The 23,603-nt window shown below is 40.7% G+C and overlaps 1 protein-coding gene across 1 annotated transcript in view; it reads right to left on the bottom strand.

The window, feature by feature from the left end:
* Positions 1–9,764: 9,764 nt before the first annotated feature.
* The window catches only part of rp2 (RP2 activator of ARL3 GTPase), a 42,196-nt gene continuing 28,357 nt past the window's right edge, over positions 9,765–23,603 (bottom strand). The window contains exon 5 of the mRNA XM_060826258.1: positions 9,765–14,512. Within this exon, the coding sequence (XP_060682241.1) occupies positions 14,429–14,512 (84 nt within the window). The 3' untranslated portion in view covers positions 9,765–14,428. The remainder of the gene's footprint in view (positions 14,513–23,603) is intronic.

Below are 23,603 nucleotides of genomic sequence, written 5' to 3'. Positions count from 1 at the left end.
TGTATAGTGCAATGGGGTCACCTGTCTTGTGACATGAACCCAAAGTCCCGGTTGAGGCCATCCCCATGGGTTCTGAACTTGGCTATCAGCTCTGCTTGGCCACTTTTTGTTGTTACCTGTCCCGAAGTCCACCTTGGAGGACGGTCCCTCGAAGGTCTGAAGTCAAATGTCCTGGACCACCGAAGTGTTCTCCGATTAGAAGGGAACACTCCTGTCAGTTGATTGTTCTGTGGTGTCCATTCATCCGTTACCGTAGCCTCTATGTGGTCTTGCCAATGTACCATGCCTCAGGGCATCCTTGCTTGCAGTGTATGAGAGTACCTACCACGTACATGGTGAGAGTGGTCCCCACACGTAATGGTGGTATCCTGCATCGACATTCTGACATGTCTTACAGCATCAACCGTGACAAGGTTGTATGGTATTGTCCTGAAAGCCGGGCAGTTTGCTATGAACAATGATCTGTTTGAGATTTGGTGGCTGGTGAAAGGCGAGAAGTGGAGGTGTGGAGAAGGTTTTGTCGAGGTGTTCATTATAATTGATGCTCATTGATGAGCACCTTGCCAAGACCTTCCCCACACCTCCACTTCTCGCCTTTAAATAGCCACCAAACCTGAAACTGCCTGGCTTTCAGGACAATACCATACAACCTTGTCACAGTAGACGCTGCAAGACGTGTCAGAATGTCGACACGGATACCACCATTACGTTTGGGAATACCTCCCACCATGTATGTGGCAGGTACTAATGTGACACAGTCAATGTTGAGTATCTCATACGCTGCAGGCAAGGATGCCCTGATGCATGGTACATTGGCGAGACCATACAGAAGCTACGCCATAGGACAAATGGATACTGCAGAACAATCAACAGACAGGAGTGTTCCCTCCCATTTGGAGAACATTTCAGCGGTCTGAGACATTCAACCTCAGACCTTCGCTGACCGTCCTCCAAGGCAGACTTCGGGACAAGCAACAATGAAAAGTGGCCGAGCAGCGGCTGATAGCCAAGTTCGATACCCATGAGAATGGCCTCATCTGGGACCTTGGGTTCATGTCACACTACAGGTGACTACACACACTCAGACACTCTCTCATACATTCCCACACACACCCTCTCACAGACTCGAACCCCTTTACACTCACACTCACAACATACACACAACCTCTCACAGACACTCATAACCCCCCCCCCTCCCCAAACACACACATACACATGCATACGTACGCATATAAGTTTGTGGGGTGAATTGTACTTGCAGAACTTTATTTTACTTTGCTCAAAACCTGCATGACTCCATATTTGATTCTGAAAATCCATTTTTTAGATTAGAATCAGTCTGACCATTGTGGCACAGACAGCCTCAATGGGAGTTAACACCTTCATTACCTTTATCTGGGACAACATGACACCAGTTGTTAAAGTGTACTTGAGAATGTAACTTTTTAAAAAAGTTTTGCGATTTAAATATGAAAAAACTGATACCAACACGGTCATTCTAAAAGATGGAGACTTAACAAACAATCTGGGTCATATTCAATATATAGTTTCAGTTACACCACACTAGAAACTTGCGATAAATTCTGTGACTTACAACCTTATTCTCCACAATCACCTGATGAAGGAGCAATGCTCCAAAAGCTAGTGCTTCCAAATAAACCTGTTGGACTATACCCTGGTGTGATTTTTAACTTTGTATACTCCAGTCCAACACCAGCGTCTGCAAACCATTTCTCTGTGTAAGACTCTAGGACTAGAGGGCACGATCTCAGAATAGGGGTGGCTCATTAAACTCAGATGAGGAGGATTTTTTTCTCTGAGTGTAGTCACTGTGGAACTATTTACCACAGACAGCTATCAAGGCTTTAACATTAAGTTTATTGAGTTAGACAGATTTTTAATCAGTAAAGGAACAAGGATTTTGTGGATAAGGCAGGAAAGTGGAGTTGAGGATTATGAGATCAACCACAATCTTATTGAATGGTAGAGCAGATGCAATGGCCAGAATGGCCTATTTCTGCTTCTACATGTTATGGTCTATTTCACAAATACAAAATTTTTAGACAGTAAATGAAAATTTGACCTATTGTCTTCCATTACAGACACAGTAAACCATTTTATAATATGTCTTTTAGAAGTTACAATGGTAAGTGCAATTAGATTAATCACACCACATTGTACAGGAAAACTTGTTTGTCTGAAGAGGAAACACAATGCCTTGATAATGCAAAAAATCTTGTACACAGCTAATGGAATCTCACTGGGACAAAGTATAAAATGACTGATGCATTTGAAAAGTTAGAAAATTCTCCAAAGATCCTATTTTCCTCCACCCCAATTGCACAAGGAACATTTACAGAATCCTGGTGTCAATTTTTATTTATTTGCTTCATAACCAGTCTTTTAGAAGAAGCGAGATAATTATGTACCAAATTTCCACAAGTTTTTGTACAAACATCTGGTCCACGAACATTATCTTTTGATCGACCACATCCTATGGTTGAGTCTGGCATGACATTTCCAACCGTTCAGCTGAAAAAATTACCAATTGCATTCTACAAGAAAACTAATTTTCTGGAGAATGTGAATGCCATCTGCATCCTGAGTACTTCTAATCTTAAGTAAGAACTTAATGACTGCATTTTGTTTGTATTTATAACAGGTAGTAAACTTCACATTGAAATATCATGTTTTTAATTTCCATGCCTAACCAGACCCACCACAGCTCATTGACTTTCACTCCTTCATGTATTTGCTGTGCATGCATCCTCCCCAGTCACAGCCCTTCTGACAACATCCCACCTCTTAACTTTCTACACAAGTCTCTTACAAATTCCTTCCATTTTCTTTGTTCTCAAAATTACTTTCAGTGAGTATTGTCTCTTATTCCGCTATCAAATATAGAATCCATAAAATGACAGCAAATGGCTGATGTCAACAAGTATCTCTCAGCTGTTCTCCCATATGTCTAGAAATTTCTGGTCATGTGGGATTTCACATCAACAAACCAGTTGCAACTGTAGATCACTTGAGACAGACTCTTGATTATTCATCCTTATGCCAATGATGTTTTATGATGTGTAAATAATGCTCAGATGCTCCAGAAATAATAGTTATCCAAGTAGAGAACTTAAAATGATTTGATTGGCAAATCAATTCAAAAACAAGAACTACACAATAGACAACCTAACTTAGGAATCTGATCTAGATGGATTCAAGGATCAAGGGTTGCGACCTTGAGTATGAACTTAACAGTGCAAATGGTATATGCAGATCAGCAAATTAAAATCACAGAAAACCATGATGCTCCATGATGAGGTATAGAATTCTGTCTACGCTATGTCATTTACGGAATATGTTGAAAGTAGTCAGACATGAGCAAGAAAGATTTAATCAGCTATCTGATGTGTAAAGCAAAAAATTCAGAAAAATACAATATATTTTTAAAATTACAAATGAAAGTCACCAGATTATAGAAATCTTTGAATTGGGAAAGAGAAATATTAACAAGGCAGAAAACAAATTCTGAAAATTCACATGTAATCTATCATATTTCCCTTATGTGGACACTAAACTGTTAACCACAGCTCAGGAAAGGTTATTAGGGCTACAGTTTGCTGTCTTACACATTAGAAATATAGAAAATAGGAGCAGAAGTAATTGATTCTGTCCTTCAGGCCTGCTCCACCATTCAGCATAATCATGGCTGATTATCAAATACAGTACCATGTTTTTGCTTTCTCCTCATACCCTTTGTACCCTTTAGCCTTACGAACTATATCTTCATGTTGAAAGCATTCAATGTTTCGGCTTCAACCACTTTCTGTGGCAGAGAATTCTACAGGTGGCAGACAATTCTACACCACTCCTTGGGCGATGAAAATTATTCTTATCTCAGGCCTAAATGGCCTACCCGATATCCTAAGATTTTGATCCCTTGTCCTGGATTCCCTGGTCACCATGAACATCCTGCATTTACCTTATCTCATCCTGTTGCAATTTTACAGCTTTCTGTGAGATTCCCCTCATTCTTCTAAACCCCAGTGACTGTAGTCCTAACCAATTTAGTCTCTCTTCATGTGTCAGTCTTGCCATTCCAGGAATCAATCTAGTAAACCTTGCACTCCCTCCATAGCCAGAATGTCCTTCCTCAGATAATGGGACCAAAACTGAACACGGTACTCCACATGTGGTCTCCTCTATATTGGGGAGACGGGCCGCCTACTTGCGGAACGCTTCAGGGAACACCACTGGGACGCCCGGACCAACCAACCCAACCACCCCGTGGCTCAACACTTTAACTCTCCCTCCCACTCCACCGAAGACATGCAGGTCCTTGGACTCCTCCATCGCCAGAACATAACAACACGACAGTTGGAGGAAGAGCGCCTCATCTTCTGCCTGGGAACCCTCCGACCACAAGGGATGAACTCAGATTTCTCCAGTTTCCTCATTTCCCCTCCCCCCACCTTGTCTCAGTCGATTCCCTTGAACTCAGCACCGCCCTCCTAACCTGCAATCTTCTTCCTGACCTCTCCGCCCCCACCCCACTCCGGCCTATCACCCTCACCTTGACCTCCTTCCACCTATCACATCTCCATCGCCCTTCCCCCAAGTCCCTCCTCCCTACCTTTTATCTTAGCCTGCCTGGCACCCTCTCCTCATTCCTGATGAAGGGCTCTGGCCCGAAATGTCGAATTTCCTGTTCCTTGGATGCTGCCTGACCTGCTGTGCTTTAACCAGCAACACATTTTCAGCTCTGATCTCCAGCATCTGCAGACCTCACGTTTTACACATGTGGTCTCAGTAAGGGTCTTGTACAATTGCAGCTAGGCATCCCTGCTCCTGTACTGAAATCCTGTCACTATAAACGTTAACATACCATTTGCCTTCTTCACTGACTGCTGCACTTACCTGCTTATGTTCAGTGACTGGCATACAAGGACATCCAGATCTCATTGCACCCCTTCCTTTCCCAATCTATTGCTATTCAGATATTGATCAACCTTGCTGTTTTTGTTAGCAAAGCTGATAACTTCACAGTTATCTATATTGTACTTCATTTGTTTTACATTTGCCCACTCACTCAACTTGTTCAAATCATACGGAGACATCTCTGCATCCTCCTCACAGTTCATCTAGCTCTGTGACATGCAAATGTGAAGAAATTATATTTAATTCCCTCATCTAAATTGTTAATACATCTTATGAATATCTGGCGTTGAAAACCTGATCCCTGTGGTACTCAATAGGATCTTCCTCAGAAAATGATCCATTTATTCCTATTCTTTGTTTACTGTCTGCTAGCCAATTCTGTATCCACATCAGTATACTAACCCTAATCCCATTTGCTTTAATTTTAGCTGCTAATCTCTGATGTGGGACCTTATCAAAAGCCTTCTGAAAGTCCAAGTAAACCACATCCATTGGTTCTGCCTAATTAACTTGAGTGTTACATCCTTTCAAAATTCCAGTAAATTTGTAAAGAATGATTTCCCTGTTGTAGATCCATGCTGACTCTGTTCAATCCTGTCACTATTTTCCAAGTCCTCTTCTATTAAATCTTTTATGATGAACTCTAGCATTTTCCCAATTATCAATGGCAGACTAATCAGTCTGCGATTCCCTGTTTTACCTCTACCTTCCTTTTGAAATGGAGTTTCATTAACTACCCTCCAATCTATAGGAATCGTTCCAGATTCTGTAGCAACTTGAAAGATGACCACTGATACATCCATTATTTCTAGGCCTAACTCCTTCAGTACTTTGAGATGTAGGTTATCGGCTTCTGCTGATTTGTTGCCCTGACTCCATCTATTTCTCCAGTTACCTACTTTTTAAACAAGAGTAGAGCACATTAATTGTTGAGCACAGTTCCACTTTTTGAAAGATTACATCCAGGATGGAGGGTCTCTCTATAAGAAGGTGCCCCCTCTTTCCATTGGAAATCTGGGATGGAAACTATTGCAAACAGCAGTCCCATACAAACACAATGAGGTTCATTAGGTGCGATGTCACATGTCGCTTTTGTGGACTGGAGGAAAAGATTGAAATATAGATCCACGTCTGCCACGTCAAGAACTACGTACCTGACAGAAATTCTCCCTATGTCAGACAGTTAGTGGCCAAAAGGTATGCTGTTCAATTAACAACAGATATCAAGTTCTTGATGAGGTTCTTGTCACATTCTTGTCTCTGGGCCAAAATATCTGTAATGTGGAGGTGGACTAGAAGGGATAAAGTCAGAAGTCACACAACACCAGGTTATAGTCTAACAGGTTCCTTTGAAATCACAAGCAAATGACCTATGAAGGAGCAGCACTCTGAAAGCTTGTGATTTCAAATAAACCTGTTGGACTGTAACCTAGTGTCGTGTGATTTCTGACTTTGACCAGGATATTGAGGTTAATGAACCCCCGCTCCAGAGGCGTGTCATAGCATATCTGGACATGCTCATTAAAATTATTATCAAGTTCTCAATGAAGGTCTTGTGAAGCAGTGCCATTGTCTCTACTTTTCGGTCAGAAGGGCTGGTTCAATTGCCATCTGCCCCAACCATTGTCATGGATGTCTGAACAGGTTGATTAAAAAAATAGAAGCTGAAACTTCCATAAAAGCTCCACCAGTACAGATGGAGCTACAAACTGGCATTGAAAGTAAGGGAGTGCAGCACTGAACATGTTTGAAATTAAAAGCGACAGCTGCCAGATCAGCATTCTAGAAAGATTTTTTTTCCCTTTTATAGCATTATCCATAGCCACAGCTGTAGCCACATAGGTGTTACGATTGCAAGGAAGGGAAGTATCAAAGCGATTCTGGAGATATGGTTTCCAGTTCTATATCTGGAGGCAGATGTTGCCACACAGATCAAGTGAAAATAATTCTATTTGACTATTTAATTGAATTAACAAGCTAATCACTATTAGCAGGTGGATAACCATTTTACACCTCATCTGCATCCAGGAGAAAGGTCAGGAACTGGGACTGTAGCAGGGAACAGGTATGCTCACCCTTCAGACATGTCATGCCTGCCTCCAATCCATTCCCAGTGTCAAATTTCTAAGCCAAGCTTGCTGATGATACTAAGTTAAACTAAAAACGAACTATAAAGAGGGTACAAGGAATCTGCTGAGTCTCAAGTTACTATATAAATAGGTATCTGAGTGCATCTTGCCCAGAATGCAGCTCAGACTGAGTGAGTGTTTGGTAAGTGAGGGAATTTGGGGGAACGAAATGGCTTAAAAAAACTCATTCATCCTTCAGAAGACAATTGGTGATTGACAAGTTATTCAACTTGTACTAAATGGTTTATAAAGTTAATATATGGAAAGACAGGATGTCTCAGCTGTGGGAAATATGTGACATGTCCTAGACAAAAATATTTGCAGGAAATGTCAATAGCTTGAGAAGCTTAGCTCCAGGTTTCAAAACTCAAATGGTATGGATGCACTTTATAGTGACTCCAGATAAGTTAAAGAAATATATGGATAGCACATTTAGAGGCGGGATCACTCTGCGGGTTCGGAGCATATGGACGGAGAAGGATTGGGTGGCTGCCAAGTAGGCTAAGACAACAAAGCAGGTAATGCAGGAGATACCCAAGACAATTTCACTTATAAATTTTCTTTTCGATACGTTGAGGATGATGGATCTCAGAGAAGTGCTGCAAAAGCCAGGTCTGTGAAACTGTGAGTGGCTCAGCTGCACAGGAGGGGAATGATAACAATAGAAAGGCAATCACGATAATGGATTTGAAAATAAGGGGAAGAGACAACCATTTCTGTGACTGATTGAAGTAACTTGTGTCCATGAATGAAATAAAAGCCTGGAGTCGAGAATGCCAGTGTCCAAGTCACAAACGATGCTGAACATTGTATAATCACTTTGGACTCTGAACTCATAATGGAGAATTTCTTTTGAGAGGAGGAAATGTGAAAAGTGATGTCTTTGATGGAGTAAGTGAAGATGGCTGGACCGAAGACATTACCCTGAAGAACTTCCACAGACTTCAGGAGTTAAGCTGCCTGATATGACACAACCATCTGCCTTTGTTCTAGGTCCAATTAAAGCTAGCAGAATTATCCCTTGATACCAATTGATTAGTTTTGCAAAACTACTTTATACCATTCTTGTTGAAGTGCTGCCTTGATTTGAGGTAAATCATTCCCACTTCACCTCTGGAGTTCAGCTCTCCTGTCATAATGTGTAATGAAGTCAGGAGAGTGGTCAAGGAATAAAAGCAGATTAAACAAATTATTACTAAACAAATGTTGCTTGTTAGCACTGTTTTATAGTCCATCACTTGGATTTTCAGAGATTCCATCCCTCAGCAAAAACAGCACCAGCATTCTAGATGTAGAAGCTCCAAACCATGGCTGTAGCTCCTATTTTTGCTTCTAGGGATTGAGGTAGAATTCACACAGGAGGAAAAACAGAACCTAAAACCTGCATCAGCATTTCAAAATAGTCAGTGATTGCAAGTGCACAGTTTGATCGACATCCTGAAGAGATTTATAAAAGGGTTAACTATCTTTGATTTGGGGTTACAAACACAAAATTGGGTTTGGTGTTGATGAAGTAGTTCAAGAATTTTTAAAAATATTTGTTCATGGTTAATGGGCATGATCCAGCATTTTTTGCCCATCACTAATTACCCAGAAGACAGTTAAAAGTCAAATCACACTGCTGCAGACCAGACCAAGTTAGGAAACAAAACTACTGTCCTTAAGGACATTAGCATACCAGATGGGTTTTTTTCCCCCAACAATCATGAGATTTTATGGTCATCATTAAAAATCTGGAATTAAGAGTCTAATCAAATCCAAACCTCCTCTTTTGCTATGATGGAAGTCAAACCAGGATCCCAAGGACATTACTGATAATCCAATTAAGCCAACATTTCTTTTTCCCCAAACTTAATGGTAGAGACATATTGGGTGGCTGCCAGACAGTCTAAGAAAACCTGGTTGGAAATGCAGGAAACACCGGAGATAATCTGGTCATAAATGAGACTTTCTTTTTCAACAGTGAGGATGATGGTTTCTCAGAGAAGTACAGGCCTGAGGCATAACCTGCTCTGGGCCCAGTGGCAGGTAGAGGGTTTGATTGGGAAGGTACACCTGTCACGCCATAACAAGTGTCCTAAGGTGAGCTCAGGGAGGACAGAAGAACAAGAGCTTGTTTGATTTGGCTATTCAAAATTAAAACATGTTTAACAGACTTTTCTCAATGAGATGGTTTTTGGGTCTCAAGAAATAATCTAAGACATTCTTAACTCCACTGATGCTGTCAGACCGGAGATTCTCCAGAATTTTCGTTTGGTTCAAATTTCCAGCTTTCACTGGATTTTGCTTTGGAGTGTTTTAATTTATGTAATCGAATAAGTAATAGGCATTTGAAACTTAATTTTATTTCAGCCCATGGTGTATACCAGGTGAATTCACATGGAGTGTAAGAGCAAGAGTGGGGTATGAGTTGGCAAAGGGACTATTGGGCCATGGGATGTGGGAGTATAGATTGGCAGAGTGCAAGAATGGCAGGTGGGGGGGGCATGGTATTGATAGACAATTTCAGGTGAGATCTTAGATCTGCATGGAGTTGGCATAGGGGAAAGGAGGAAGAGGTTTAGAGGATGAATATTCCCTAAATAATAAGCAAAAAGCAAACTTTCCAAAACCACCATAAATTATATAGTAGTGTTTAATAAAAAGTTTACAACAAATACTAGCAAAAATAGCATACAAATAACAATTTACAAAATTACAAGCAACACCATTAATTTGCTGACAAAAATGTATGCTAAATACTGACAAAATCATTTTAGTAAATTTCTCTACTGCCTGAAGAGTACATATTCTAAACTAAAATTAATTAAGTTTTCATAATCATGCCTTCAATTAAATAAATCCTTAAAGCAGTAGATTTTCTTTAGGCCATAAACCGAAATCATTCCTACAGAATGTTTTATATATATTTTACATTTGTAAAGCCAATTTGCAACATGGAGAATGATTGGTAGTTTGGGAATAAACAAATGGTTCTTAAAAAGAGAAGATTCCACAGACAAAAGAAATGTTCTCCTCTGAAGACATTCTTTCTCAATTGTAAGAATTGTCATGTAATTTAGCAGACCATGAAATAGCTAAAACATTCCCGAAGTTCTGAATAAGAAAGCTTTCATAGGTTTAAATTTTAAATTTTTATTTTCTCAAAAATCACAGCCAGAGTTGAAATGAGTTCACTTTTTAAAATCCAACCATCTTTGGAATTCAATGTTTTTTGTCAAAATATAATTCTATTTTAAGACTTAAATGCATTAGAAAGCCCATCTAATGTTGTTTCTTATTAAACAATTTCATTATCAATAGCAACACTGGAGACAAAGTAGACATTCTAAATATCACATTAGTAAATCAAATCCATTAATTAATAAGGAGCACTGATTTCAAGCATTTCAGCTCGAGAAGGAATTACAATTGCTCTTGATTTCCTAGCCCAGTTGCATTGAAAAAATATTTCCAGACAGCCCTCTCCCAATTGCTGTCCAATTAACTCAACAAAATGGTTAAAAAGAGGACAGTTCAGCCTCAGCATTGATGATTGTTCATTCTTCATCTGAGCCAAGATTATTCAATGTGCAAGTTGCTAAGACCTATTAGAACCTATAGAACTAAATTATTGCACTGCAGCTGACCATTTAGGAAAGGCTGGAGTAAAATCAGAACTCAAAAATGTATAAATATGTACATTTCATACATTTAGTGAAGCTGTGTAAGTAATTAGACAAAATATGCCCACTTCTCTTCAAGTCCAAACTTTTCTTCTGGATTAGTGGGGTTTGAATCTCTTGCATTCTGCAGGTGGAGCTGCAATGGAGTAAAAAAAATCTCAGCAGACTGAAAGGAATCCAGTTTTGCCAGAAGCACAACTATTATAATTGGAATAATGGAGAGAGACAGAAGACAAATATATTGTACTTACAATGCAATCCCATTCGGGACTGGTAATACAATTCAAACATTTTCATCAGAACACTAATTGGGAAAGGGAAATTCTAAGATAAAGGATTGAGCTGAAGTTATGGGAAGCGGCCGCTTCCCATTTCTTGGTCTTGTTGCATTATCCTAAACTCCAAAATGCTAAAAGGTATTTGCCTAGAAAACATCAGCATGGCAGTTTGTTGTTCTAATGGAGCACAGAAGACCAAAGGAAGACCCAATACAGATTGTTCTTTAACATTTTGAAGAGTCATGTGGGGGTAAAAGAGACTGCTGCCAATGTATTATGTGATAATAAGGACAGAATGAAACACAACTGTATAAGATCAGGGTGGTTAGCATGCCTCAATTGTGGATGTGCTGTTTTTGTTTAAAATAGCTTAAAGAAAGAAACAACGTATGGAGCAAGGAAGACAAGGTTAAAGTTACTGGCATAGGCCTGATGTACCAATTTCTCTGCAATCATTTATTATTCATGGACAAAACTAAGTTCTCCATTGATTACGTTTTCAGTTTTCACTGGTTGCTTTATGATTCACAGGAAACAAATCCAAAACGGTATCAATTGAGACAAAAAACAGGTATGGTTCAGGAGCCTCTGAAATGAACACAAAAAGGGATTAAAGATCTCGACGATCAAATTAGATGGAGGAGTGGGAGCAGCAGAGAAATTTCACAAGGTTTGCCCCAGGGATGAGGAAATGCAATTAAGTAGATAGACTGGAGAAGTTGCAACTGTTCTCCTTGGAGATGATAAAATTAAGAGTGTTTAACATCATTGGGGATTTGGACAGAGAAATTGTTCTCATCAGTAATAGGATTGAGAACCAGAAAACACTATGGTGACTGTCAAAAACAATGAATTGCAGAAATGAATTATTTTCAAAACCTACATTTCACCTTCCAAATGCATGACCACTCCCATACAGAAGCTCAAGGGCAACAAATACATGGGAACACCACCACTTGCATGTTCCCCATCAAGCCACTTACCATTCTGAGTTGGAAATATGTTGCTATGCCTTCACTGGCACTATCAAAATCCTAAAATTCCCTCTGAGGACATTATGGGTCTGCCTACAGCAGATGGATTGCAGCAGCTCAAGAAAGCACCCTACTACCACCTTCTCAAGGGCTCAAAAGATGGGCAATAAATGCTGTCCAGAAAGCAATACCCACATCCCACAAATGACTAAAAAAAAATGAAATCAAGTGTTCGGATCTGGAATGCACTTCCTGAGACTGTGGTTTAGGCATATTCAACTGTGCCCTCCAAAGAGGAACAGATAATTATTCAAAAGAAGAAAAACATTTACAGGACTACATTTTTAAAAAAAAAGGCCAGAGAGTCATATGAAGTGAGCTGTACTTGCAGAAAAGCACAGCTCAGACATGGACTGACGGTTCGTTTTTTGTGCTGTAACCACATTCAGGATTCTACATTATTTAAAGAATGCCAACACACAAAAGTGTGTGGGGGATTATTTTAGCCACTGCATTGACATATCAATGTAACTCAAAACGTTGGTGTCAATATATTGTTTCCAGCAGTTACCCTGGTTTGAGACCAAAAATGGTCAATTTCAATTGCATTATCAGTATGACCAACAAGGACAAATCAGTTTAATAAAACAAGGGAGAAACCTGTCATACACCTAGTTCCTAGCTACAAGGGAAGCATCAAAGTAACAATAACAATGGGTTTGTCAAGCCCTCAAACAATCCTGCTCTCTTTTTAAGATGAGATCCAAACCTGGTTAATATGTACAATTTTGTTCAGTTATGCTGTAATCATTTCTTTTGTAACCTCATTCCTTGAATCAGTTCTTAAAACTATATTTCAGAATTTCACACTAACATATGAGCATTTACTGATAATAAACATTTTGAAAGGTTTACTAAAAACAATTCTTGTTGTGGTTCTGTTTGCCAAGCTGGCGAACAGAACCACAACAACGAGCACCCGAGCTACAAATCTTCTCTCAAACTTTGAAAAACAATTCAATATACATGTAAATCCTTTAGAAGGTTCCAGCAGTGAGAAAGTGCAGAACCCATCATTAATCATAAAAATATTTAAATCATGATATCACAAGAAACAGAAGTAGTTAGTCAGTCAGTCATTCGGCTTTCCAAGCCTGTTCTGAAATCCAAATGATTCTAGCTGATTTTCTACCTCAAGCTTACCTCACTCCATCCCCAGATCCTTCAAATCCCTTCATATTTATAAACCCATGGTCAAGTATGCAAATCAAAGAGCCTGTTACATGCAGATAGATCTCATGTAAATTGTAATGGTTGTTTTCACATTAACTAGCTGAAAATGTGTTGCTGGAAAAGCGCAGGTCAGGCAGCATCCGAGGAACAGGAAATTGGACATTTCGGGCATAAGCTTTTCCTAAGTTTTCCTAAGCAACATGGCATTAAAAAGAAATTAAAATCTGACACACTGTTAAAAGATTTACATCAAGTGTATAAAACATCTAATTGGTTTTTAATCCATTATAACTGTAGACTGTAATAAAAAAATCTGTTGTTAAGTAGGTCTCAAAGTGATAGTACCACAAATATTAACAACCTGGTAAAAGATGAAAACATGTTCAAAATAAACCTGCTTTGGTAGCCAAGTTCACATGGAGTACACTTTGTTGGAAATTGGGGAATTTTAGTTTTAAGAATATCAATTTCCCAAATTCCGAATATGCTAAATTGGTTCTGCTAGCAATGTTAGTTAGTTTCCCAATGATTGGGTCATTTCAAGGTGCGTTAGGTTTTCAATTTTTTTTAAATGTTTGGTCACCTGGCCTGAGCACTCCTTTCAGACTCAAAATGACTTTCTACATAGCCTAAGGGAAAACACATTGATTGGTGTTTTCATTTATTTTAAAATCCTAGATAAATGGAAGTTGTTGCTAAAACTGCAGTGATCTATAAGAGGGAGACTAACTTGACTTAACACTCCTTTAACTGGCATTTGAGTAAGAAATGAAATTCAAATTTTAGTTGCATGGAAGGAGCCAGATGAAAGGAAAAAAAGAAATCAAGAGGTTATAGGCAGAGGTATGAAGATCAGGATCATTAAACCAACAATTGGCCAATTCTGTGAGATAATAAATCTATGATTACATCAAATAAAAAGTACTCCAGAAACCCGTTGCTTCATTTTAAAGGATTCTTTGATTTTTAAAATTTTCATTGAACAGATCAAAAAAAAAGTTGTACAAAACTGCTGAAAATGCTTTGGTTAAGTATTTGACTAGCATTATTTCAAAGACATTTGGAACAATGTTATATTCAGGATGTTAAACCTTAACTAGAACCAATCATGCTTCACAATACTGCCAGTTTCCAGTCGTCCAATCTCAAAATGTCTACTCAGTTGGAAACAACCATAGGTAGATCAGATATTCACATATTGCCATAGTTCATTTTCACATTCCCATCTGCATATCGGCATAGTTATAGAAATTGTCCACATCTTGAGATGCTGAAGACTTGCTTTCAGAAACAAAGACCTGTTTAACGAACAAAAACATAGGAAACATAGGTTTACATGCTGAAGATGCAATGGTAAAGCATGAACAGTAACAGTGAAGGAAAGCTAACTTCAAAATTAAACATTTTCCTTTCATAAACCAAGAGAATTGGGAAATCAGCAAGACATTCAAATACTGTGAATGGTTCAATTTTCACCACGTGGTGTACTTTCCAGCAGGGACAGCAAGCAAAAGGACATGCTAAATGTAATCTATCCCTTGCTGAACAAGGTAAGATGATTCCACACTTGTCTGAGATCAAGTTCAATAAATGATCTACATTGCTTTCACACTGGGTGGTGCATCTACCCATTGAAAGCACACTGGTATTTTCCAAAATGTACTACACATTCAATTTTGATTTCTATAGTAGTTTTGACCTTGCATTTGTGAAGGAGCAAGTTATGGCAGTACATTTGCATATTTGATTTTCCTGGGCAGGTATACAACAATTTCAAATTGTAAATTAGTCAATAAGAGACTTACTGAAACAACTTTCTCAAGAGAAGCAGCAAGGTTGTTCGCTGTTATTCATTGAAAATTTTCAAAGTTGAATTACATTGTATTGACAAGGGAAGAATATGGAGTTCAAAAACTTACTGTAGACAGGTCTGTTAGACTTGACCTCGTTGAGCCACCTTAATTACACCAAAGCACCAAGATTTTCAAATTATTCTATATGGATGCAAGGTTGTAGTTTGAAGATTTGTCAAACAACACATCCCATTGACAATTTGCACTGGGCAACATATTGATCCTGTTCGACTAGTCGATGCTGCAAGCTTCAGAACACTGAGCACTATTCACTGTCATTCTGCTATTGGGCAACATTTATTAAATATCAGGACTGTGCCAAGAATTACACTGAAAACCAGTTAAGATCAAAAGTTCACATTGGACTGCATTTGCATATGAGAAGTGTTATATTTTAAGACACAGGACTTTTATGTAACTGGAATGAATTTTTACATGTTTTGCAGCTTTTACACTGGGGAGAAAGAAAAGGGTCATGGAGATGGTCAATCTCTACCAAATTCCCAGAACTACTCTGGCAAATCAGAGTCCACTGACTGGTCTGAGAACCAAGATTGAGAGTTAATTGCATTTGCTACATCTGCAGAATAATGATGACCCAACCAATCAGCACCAACCAATCATGCTATATAAAAATATTTGTACCAAAAAAAGAAAGAAAAAACAGGAATGTCTCAAAAAAAAATTTGTCCTTTTCTCAAGTCCATTTAGTTATAGAGTCAGAGATGTACAACACGGAAACAGACCCTTCGGTTTTCTTGTATTTAGAAGTGCAAAGATTAAATGTTTTGACTTGGTGCCTTCTTTTAACAATATTTAGTTACCAGGTTCTGTATGTGGCTTTATGAAGTAAAAGCTGAAGTTATGGTTACAAAGGGGTCAGAGAACCAGATGTTCCAGGGCACCCCTTTCAGGTACAAAATTATGGTTTGTACTCAGGAGGAAGGAAGCCAGTTGGTTCAAGGAGTGTTATCTGATCATATTGTCATGAAAAGCAAGGAATATTTCCCCCACTGGTCAAGTGTAGTTAACATGGATTTGAGATGGTTAGTTGCACTGGCACAACTGTCACAAAGTTACCTTCGTAATGGATTAAAGCAAGCATATTACTAAGATTTTCACATTTGCCAAAGGTTAGCATTTTATATAGAGTCATAGAGATGTACAGCATGGAAACAGACTCTTCAGTCCAACCCGTCCATGCCGACCAGATATCCCAACCCAATCTAGTCCCACCTGCCAGCACCCTGCCCAAATCCCTCCAAACCCTTCCTATTCATAAACCCACCAAATGCTTCTTCAATGTTGCAATTGTACCAGCCTTCACGACATCCTCTGGCAGCTCATTCCATACACGTACCACCCTCTGCGTGAAAACGTTGCCCCATAGGTCTCTGTTGTATCTTTCCCTTTCACCCTAAACCTATGCTCTCTAGTTCTGGACTCCCCGACCCCAGGGAAAAGACTGTCTATTTATCCTATCCATGCCTCTCCATTTTGTAAACCTCTATAAGGTCACCCCTCAGCCTCCAATGCTCCAGGGAAAACAGCCCCAGCCTGTTCAGCCTCTCCCTATAACTCAAATCCTCCAAACCTGGCAACATCCTTGTAAATCTTTTCTGAACCCTTTCAAGTTTCACAACATCTTTCCGATAGGAAGGAGACCAGAATTGCATGCAATATTCCAACAGTGACCTAACTAATGTCCTGTACAGCCACAACATGACCTCCCAACACCTGTTACTCAATACTCTGACCAATAAAGGAAAACATATCAAATGCCTTCTTCATTACCCTATCTACCTGCGACTCCATTTTCAAGGAGCTATGAACCTGCACTCCATGGTCTCTTTGTTCAGTAACACTCCCTAGGACCTTACCATTAAGTGTACAAGTCCTGCTAAGATTTGCTTTCCCAAAATGCAGTACCTCGCGTTTATCTGAATTACACTCCATCTGCTATTTCTCAGCCCATTGGCCCACCTGGTCAAGATCCTGTTGTAATCAGAGGTAACCCTCTTCGCTGTCCACTACACCTCCAATTTTGGTGTCATCTACAAACTTACTAACTGTACCTCTTATGTTCGCATCCAAATCATTTATGTAAATGACAAAAAGTAGAGGACCTAGCACCGATCCTTGTGGCACTCCATTGGTCACAGGCCTCCACCACCACCCTCTGTCTTCTACCTTTGAGCCAGTTCTGTATCCAAATGGCTAGTTCTCCCTGTATTCCATGAGATCTAACCTTGCTAATCAGTCTCCCAGGGGGAACCTTGTCGAACGCCTTACTGAAGTTCATATAGATAACATCCACTGCTGTGCCCTCCTCAAATCTTTTTTGTTACTTCTTCAAAAAACGCAATCAAGTTTGTGAGACATGATTTCCCATGCACAAAGCCATGTTGACTATCCCCAATGAGTCCTTGCCTTTCTAAACTCTCTCCCGCCCTTCTTAAACAGTGGCACCATGTTTGTCAACCACCAGTCTTGTTCTGTTTCAGGTTCACCTGGTGAGCTCTGTCAAGTACTTGTACTAGATTTTGATCGTAGACAACAATGACTTCATACATTGTGTCTTGGCATTCATAAACTTGCAGATCATTCACTATAGCTTTCACTCTGGTATGTCACTAATTATTTCATGTTGCCTGCATTGAAATTCTTCTGGAGTAGTGGAGATGCAAAACAGCATCTATAACCATTGGCATTACCTGAAGCGCACCCAGAATGTGATTAGAAAGTGTTGCTTTCATCCAATTTCACTTGGCAGCAACAACCTTATATTTGGTGAAATTCCTTCAACTGTTGTAGTGGGGTAGTGAGCTCTGTTCAGGGTTTTATTTATAACTTCAGACAATACTTGCTCTACCTTTCAAGGATATTTCACTGCCACCATGCTGCTAATTCATTCTGCAAGAGTTGTCACTTCCTTAACCATTCACTTCTTTTCCAGTTCGATCTTGATTTCCAGGCTAGTTTGAGATCATCTGGGATGTTTCTTGGTAGATGTAGAATTGGTCTTGCATTCTCAACTGCTTCAGGATGTTGTTGTCCTGGAAGACATCCTAACCCTGTAAACACATTATTATATCCCTCTAGGATCAGTTCTGCAGTCAATGGTCTAGTGTGCCGCAGAACATTATAAATCTCTGATTTTTGCCCATTTAAGGTTGAGCATGAAGTGCTCAGCTAACACTTTACTTTGACCTGATCTTCTCCTTTGGCAGTCTTATTTTAGCAGCTGGAAAGGTACAGCCGGCCAGGCAGCATCCGAAAGCAGAAGAATGAGGCTTGTGGGCGGGGGGGGGGGGGGAAGAGAAGGAAAGGGGTTGAAAGATAGATGGGAAGGGGGAGGTAACAGAGAATGCAACAGGTAAATGATGGTGAGGGAGAAGGTGAGGAGAGGAGCAGATAGATGGGAATGGTGATGGACAAGTCAGGATGGCGGTGCCAAGTTGGAGGCTTGGGACTGAGATAATGTGGGGGGAGGGGAAATGAGGAAACTGTTGAAATCAACATTCATCCCGTGTGGTTGCAGGGTCCCAAGATGGAATATGAAGTGTTCTTCCTCCAGGCGGAGGGTGGTAACAGTTTGGCAAAGAGGCGGCCCAGGACCTACAAGTCCTTGACGGAGTGGGAGGGGGAACTGAATTGTTCAGTCACAGGGCAGTGGGGTTTGTTGGTGTGGGTGTCCCAGAGATGTTCTCTGAAACAATCCACAAGAAAGCATCCTGTCCCCGATGTAGAGGGAACCACATCGGGTGCAACGGATACAATAGATGACATTGGCGGAAGTACAGGTAAATTTCTGTTGCATGTGGAAGGATCTTTTGGGGCCTTGGATGGAGAGGACGGGAGTGGTTTGGGCACAGGTTTGGCACTTCCTGCGGTGGCAGGGGAGTAGGGTGTGAGCTGATGGGGGGTGGGCATATGGACCTGACAAGGGAGTTGCATGAGGGTGCCAATGGCTACCCCTTTGGTTTGGAGGAAGTGGGAGTATTGGAAGGAGAAGTTGTTAAGGATGAGGACCAGTCTTTACGGAACGCTGATGAGGTGGGAAGGGAAATATATCTCTGATGGTGGGATCCATTTGTAGGTGGCGGAGGATGATATGACATATGTGGAGGTTGATGGGGTGAAAGTTTTAGACCATGGGGTTCTATCCTTGTTGTGTTGGGAGGGGTGGGGTTCAAGTGTGCTGGTGTGGGAAGTGGGAGGAGATACGTTGGAAGGCATTGTCGATCACGTGGAAAGGGAACTTGTGATCTTGGAAGAAGGACATCATCTGGAATTTTCTAAGGTGGAATTGGTCATCCTGGGATCAGATGCGTTGGACGTGGAGGAATTGGGAATAAGGAATGGCGTTTTTACAAGAGGTAGTATGGGAGCAGGTGTAGTCTAGATAGCTGTGGGCTTGTAGGAGATGCCTGTGGTTAGTTGGTCACTGGAGATGGAGAGGTCCAGGAACGGGAGGGAGGTGTCCGGGATGGTCCAGATAAATTTGAGGTCGGGGTGAAAGGTGTTAGTTAAGTAGATTAACCTCCTCATGGGAGCACCAGGTAGTACCAATACAGTCATCAATATAGCAGAGGAACAGATGGAGGTGCCAGTGTAACTGCGGAAGATGGACTGTTCCATGTACCCAACAAAGAGGCAAGCATGAGGGTGCCAATGGCTACCCCTTTGGTTTGGAGGAAGTGGGAGTATTGGAAGGAGAAGTTGTTAAGGATGAGGACCAGTTCAGCCAGGCGGATAAGGGTGTTGTTGGAAGGGTACTGGTTGGGATGGCATGAGAGGAGGAAGTAGAGGGTGTGGAGGACTTTGTTGTGGTGGATGGATGTGTACAGGGACTGGATGTCCATGGTGAAGATGAGGCATTAGGGACTGGGAGAACGAAAATCTTGGAGGAGGTGAAGGGTGTGGGTGGTATTCCGAATGTAGGTCGGAGTTCCTGGACTGAGGGGGCAAGACGGTGTCAAGGTAGCAGAGATAAGTTCAGTGGGACAGGAGCAGACGAAGACAATGGGTCGACTGGGGAAGTCAGGTATGCAAATCTTTGGTAGCAGGTAGAGTTGGGTAGTGCGGGGTTCATGGACAATGAGGTTGGAGGCGGTGGATGGGTGATCCCGAGAGGTGATGATTGACAGAAGATGAATTAGTTAGGAGTAAAGCATTTACTAAAGCAGTAAGCATTTGCACAAGGACATTGCTAGTTACAGGTAATTTCTGCTCATTTAAGGGTTGTCAGAAGTGGCTGAAGAAATTGTCATAGGCTGGGGTTTGCTGTAAGAAATCCAGATCAGTATTAGAACTTAGTACTGGCATTTAAGATAATTCCCTTTAGAGAAATAGAAAAATATTTACTAGGAAACCATTTTAGAAGCCTTAACAGTTAATGGGAAATTGAAATTGGAAGTCTTCAATATGTGAAGAGACTCCTATGCAGACTAAAGTCACATTTAAGATAAAATATCAAAGGACCTGGTGAGTCAAAATTCTGGATCAGTGGTGCTGGAAGAGCACAGCAGTTCAGGCAGCATCCAAAGTGCAGGGAAATCAACATTTCAGGCAAAAGCCCTACATCAGGAACAAAGGCAGTGAGCCTGAAGCGTGGAGAGATAAGCTAGAGGAGGGTGGGGAGAAAGTAGCATAGAGTTGCAGTGGGAGAGGGACTCCCTGAGATTCTTGTAGAGAGGAGGAAAACTTCAAGGCAGGCATCCTTGCAAGAGGATTCGCAATAGGGTTAAAATCAACAAGGTAAAAACAATGATTGCAGATGCTGGAAACCAGATTCTGGATCAGTGGTTCTGATTCAGAGCACAGCAGTCCATCATCTGCAATCATTGTTTTTACCATGGTGAGTCAAAAGACCAGGGTCAAGGAACCAAGTACTGGGATCCATGGATACAGGGAAATTTCCCTATCTGGATACAGAATTGGCTGGCCCATAGAAGACAGAGGGTGGTAGTAAATGGAAAGTATTCAACCTGGAGCTCAGTGACCATGGGAATTCTGCAGGGATCGGTTATAGGACTTCTGCTCTGTGATTTTTATAAATGATTTGGATGAGGAAATAAAAGGGTGCGTGTGTAGGTTTGCCACTGACACAAAGATTGGTGGAATGGTGGATAATGTGGAGGGCTGTTGTAGGATGCAAAGGGACATTGACAGGATGCAGAACTGAGCTGATAACTGACAGATGGATTTCAATCTGGAAAGTGTGGCGTGATTCACTTTGAAAGGTTGAATTTGAATGCAGAACATAGAGTTAGAGGCAGGATTCTTGGCAGTATGGAGGAACAGAGGGATCTTGGGGTCCATGTTCATAGATCCCTCAAAGTTGCCACCCAAGTTGAGGGCTATTAAGAAGGCATATGGTATATTGGCTTTCATTAGCAGGTGATTAAGTTTAGGAGGCCATGTGGTTATGCTGCAGCTCTACAGAGCCCTGGTTAGACCATCCTTGGGATATTGTTTTCAGTTCCGATCACCTCGTTATAGGAAGGCTATGGAAGCTTTAGAGAGTGCAGAGGACTTACCAGGATGCTGCCTGGACTGGAGGGCATGTCTAATGAAAAAAGGCTGAGGGAGCCAAGGCTTTTCTCATTGGAGCGAAGAAGGTTGAGAGGAGACTTGACAGAGGTGGACAAAGTGATGAGAGGCAGAGATAGAGTGAATAGTCAGTCTTGCGATAGCCATTTCTGCCCTGGGAACAAGGGGGCATAATTTCTAAGGTGATTGGAGGAACGTTGAGGGGAAATGTCAGAGCTCATTTCTTTACAGTGGTGGGTGTGTGCAATGTACTGCCATCAGTGGCAGTACAGTCAGATATATTAGAGATGCTTAATTATCCTTCAATAGGCAATTGATGATAGTAAAATGAAAGATACGTAGGTTAGTTTGATCTTAGAGTAGGATAAAAGGTTGGCACAATGTCAAGGGCTGAAAGGCCTGTACTGTGCTGTACTGTTCTATGTGAAAGAAAGGCCAACACACTAAACTTGAGTCGTGTTCTGTCTTGATTAGTACAGTGGTAAATATTAATTTTGGTTCAATAAACCTTGTTGTTTTGGCTTTTAACTTCGTGATTGTCCATTTTTCCAAGCTGATTGTTCACTGGCAAGAGTTTTATTACTCTGGAATTTCACATTTAATCCCAATAGGTCTACCACAGAAACTCTTGCAGAATGAGCAAAGGGTTAACTCGTGGAATATAGTGGTAGATGCTTCATCCCTCACACTGATAAAAAATAGAGTATGACTTTTATGCTGAAACAGTACAAAACATTGGTTAGACCACAGTAAGAGATTATGTGCAGTTCAGGATTCCATATTACAAGATGTGACAGCACTGGAGACGATGCATAAGAGACTTGAGGACTTTGCTTGGACTGGAGACTTTCAGTTATGAGGAGAGATTGTGTAGAATGGAGTGGTTTTCCTTAGAGCAGAGGAAATTGAGAAGGGACATGATTGAGATATATGAAATTATGAGTATTGGTAGAGTAGACAGGAAGAAACCTTACCCCTTGATGGAGGGATCAATAACCAGGGCATAGATTTAAGGCAAGTGGCAGAATACTTACAGAAGATGAGGAAAACCTTTTCACCGAGAGGGTGGTGGGAATTTGGAACTCGCTGTTTTTGATAGTAGTAAAGGCAGAAAGCCTCAACAGTTAAGTAGTATTTAGATGTGCACTTGTGTTACTAGAGCCTACAAGGCAATGGGATAAATGCTGAAGAATGAGATTAGAATAGTTATGTGGTTGTTTTTATCCAGCATGGACATGATGGACTAATGGGCCTTTTTCTGTGCTGTAAATCTCCATGACTGTGACTTGGCAACACCCAGACTCAAGAGAACATCTGAAAACATGGAAATTATTGATTTATATCAATGGCCAGTGTCATTATGGAATACTCATTCAGGACAGTGAAGGGAAGGGAACGGAACATTCGATTTTCACATTTTATGAAGTGAGCCCAAAGTGAATTAAACTCATTTCACACTGTATTTTACATCAGTTAAAAGCTACATCGACATTCCATGTAATATCCAAGACTAACCTGAGGCAGACCGGTAGCAAGGAAACCAGCCCTAGCAAAACTGCAATCAATGGAAATCAAGGGGCAACTCTTCACTAGTTAAATTAATATCGGGCACAGGGGAAGATGGTTGTGGCTGTTGGACGTCAAATATCTCATCTCCAAGATAACGCTGTAGGAATCCCTCAACGTAGCATCCGAGGCTCAACCATCTTCAGCTATTTCAACAATTACCTTCCCTTCATCATAAAAACTGGTGGCATAGTTGATAGCGAAGATGATCACAAAGGAATCTTCAGGAAATGCATTTGGTACAGCAAAAAAAAAGAGGAGGACTTAATTGTAATTAATGGTAGTGCTTTGGGTAGCATTACAGAACAACAGGACCTAGGGGTTCAGGTACATGATTCTTTGAAGTTTTTGTCACATATAGACAGGCATTTAGCATACTTGCCTTCATTGCTCAATCCTTGGAGTGTAGGAGTTG

This window comes from Hemiscyllium ocellatum, chromosome 6 (assembly GCF_020745735.1).
Source record: "Hemiscyllium ocellatum isolate sHemOce1 chromosome 6, sHemOce1.pat.X.cur, whole genome shotgun sequence".
In the NCBI taxonomy this organism is placed as follows: domain Eukaryota; kingdom Metazoa; phylum Chordata; class Chondrichthyes; order Orectolobiformes; family Hemiscylliidae; genus Hemiscyllium; species Hemiscyllium ocellatum.
This window is presented reverse-complemented; position numbering and strand designations above follow the sequence as displayed.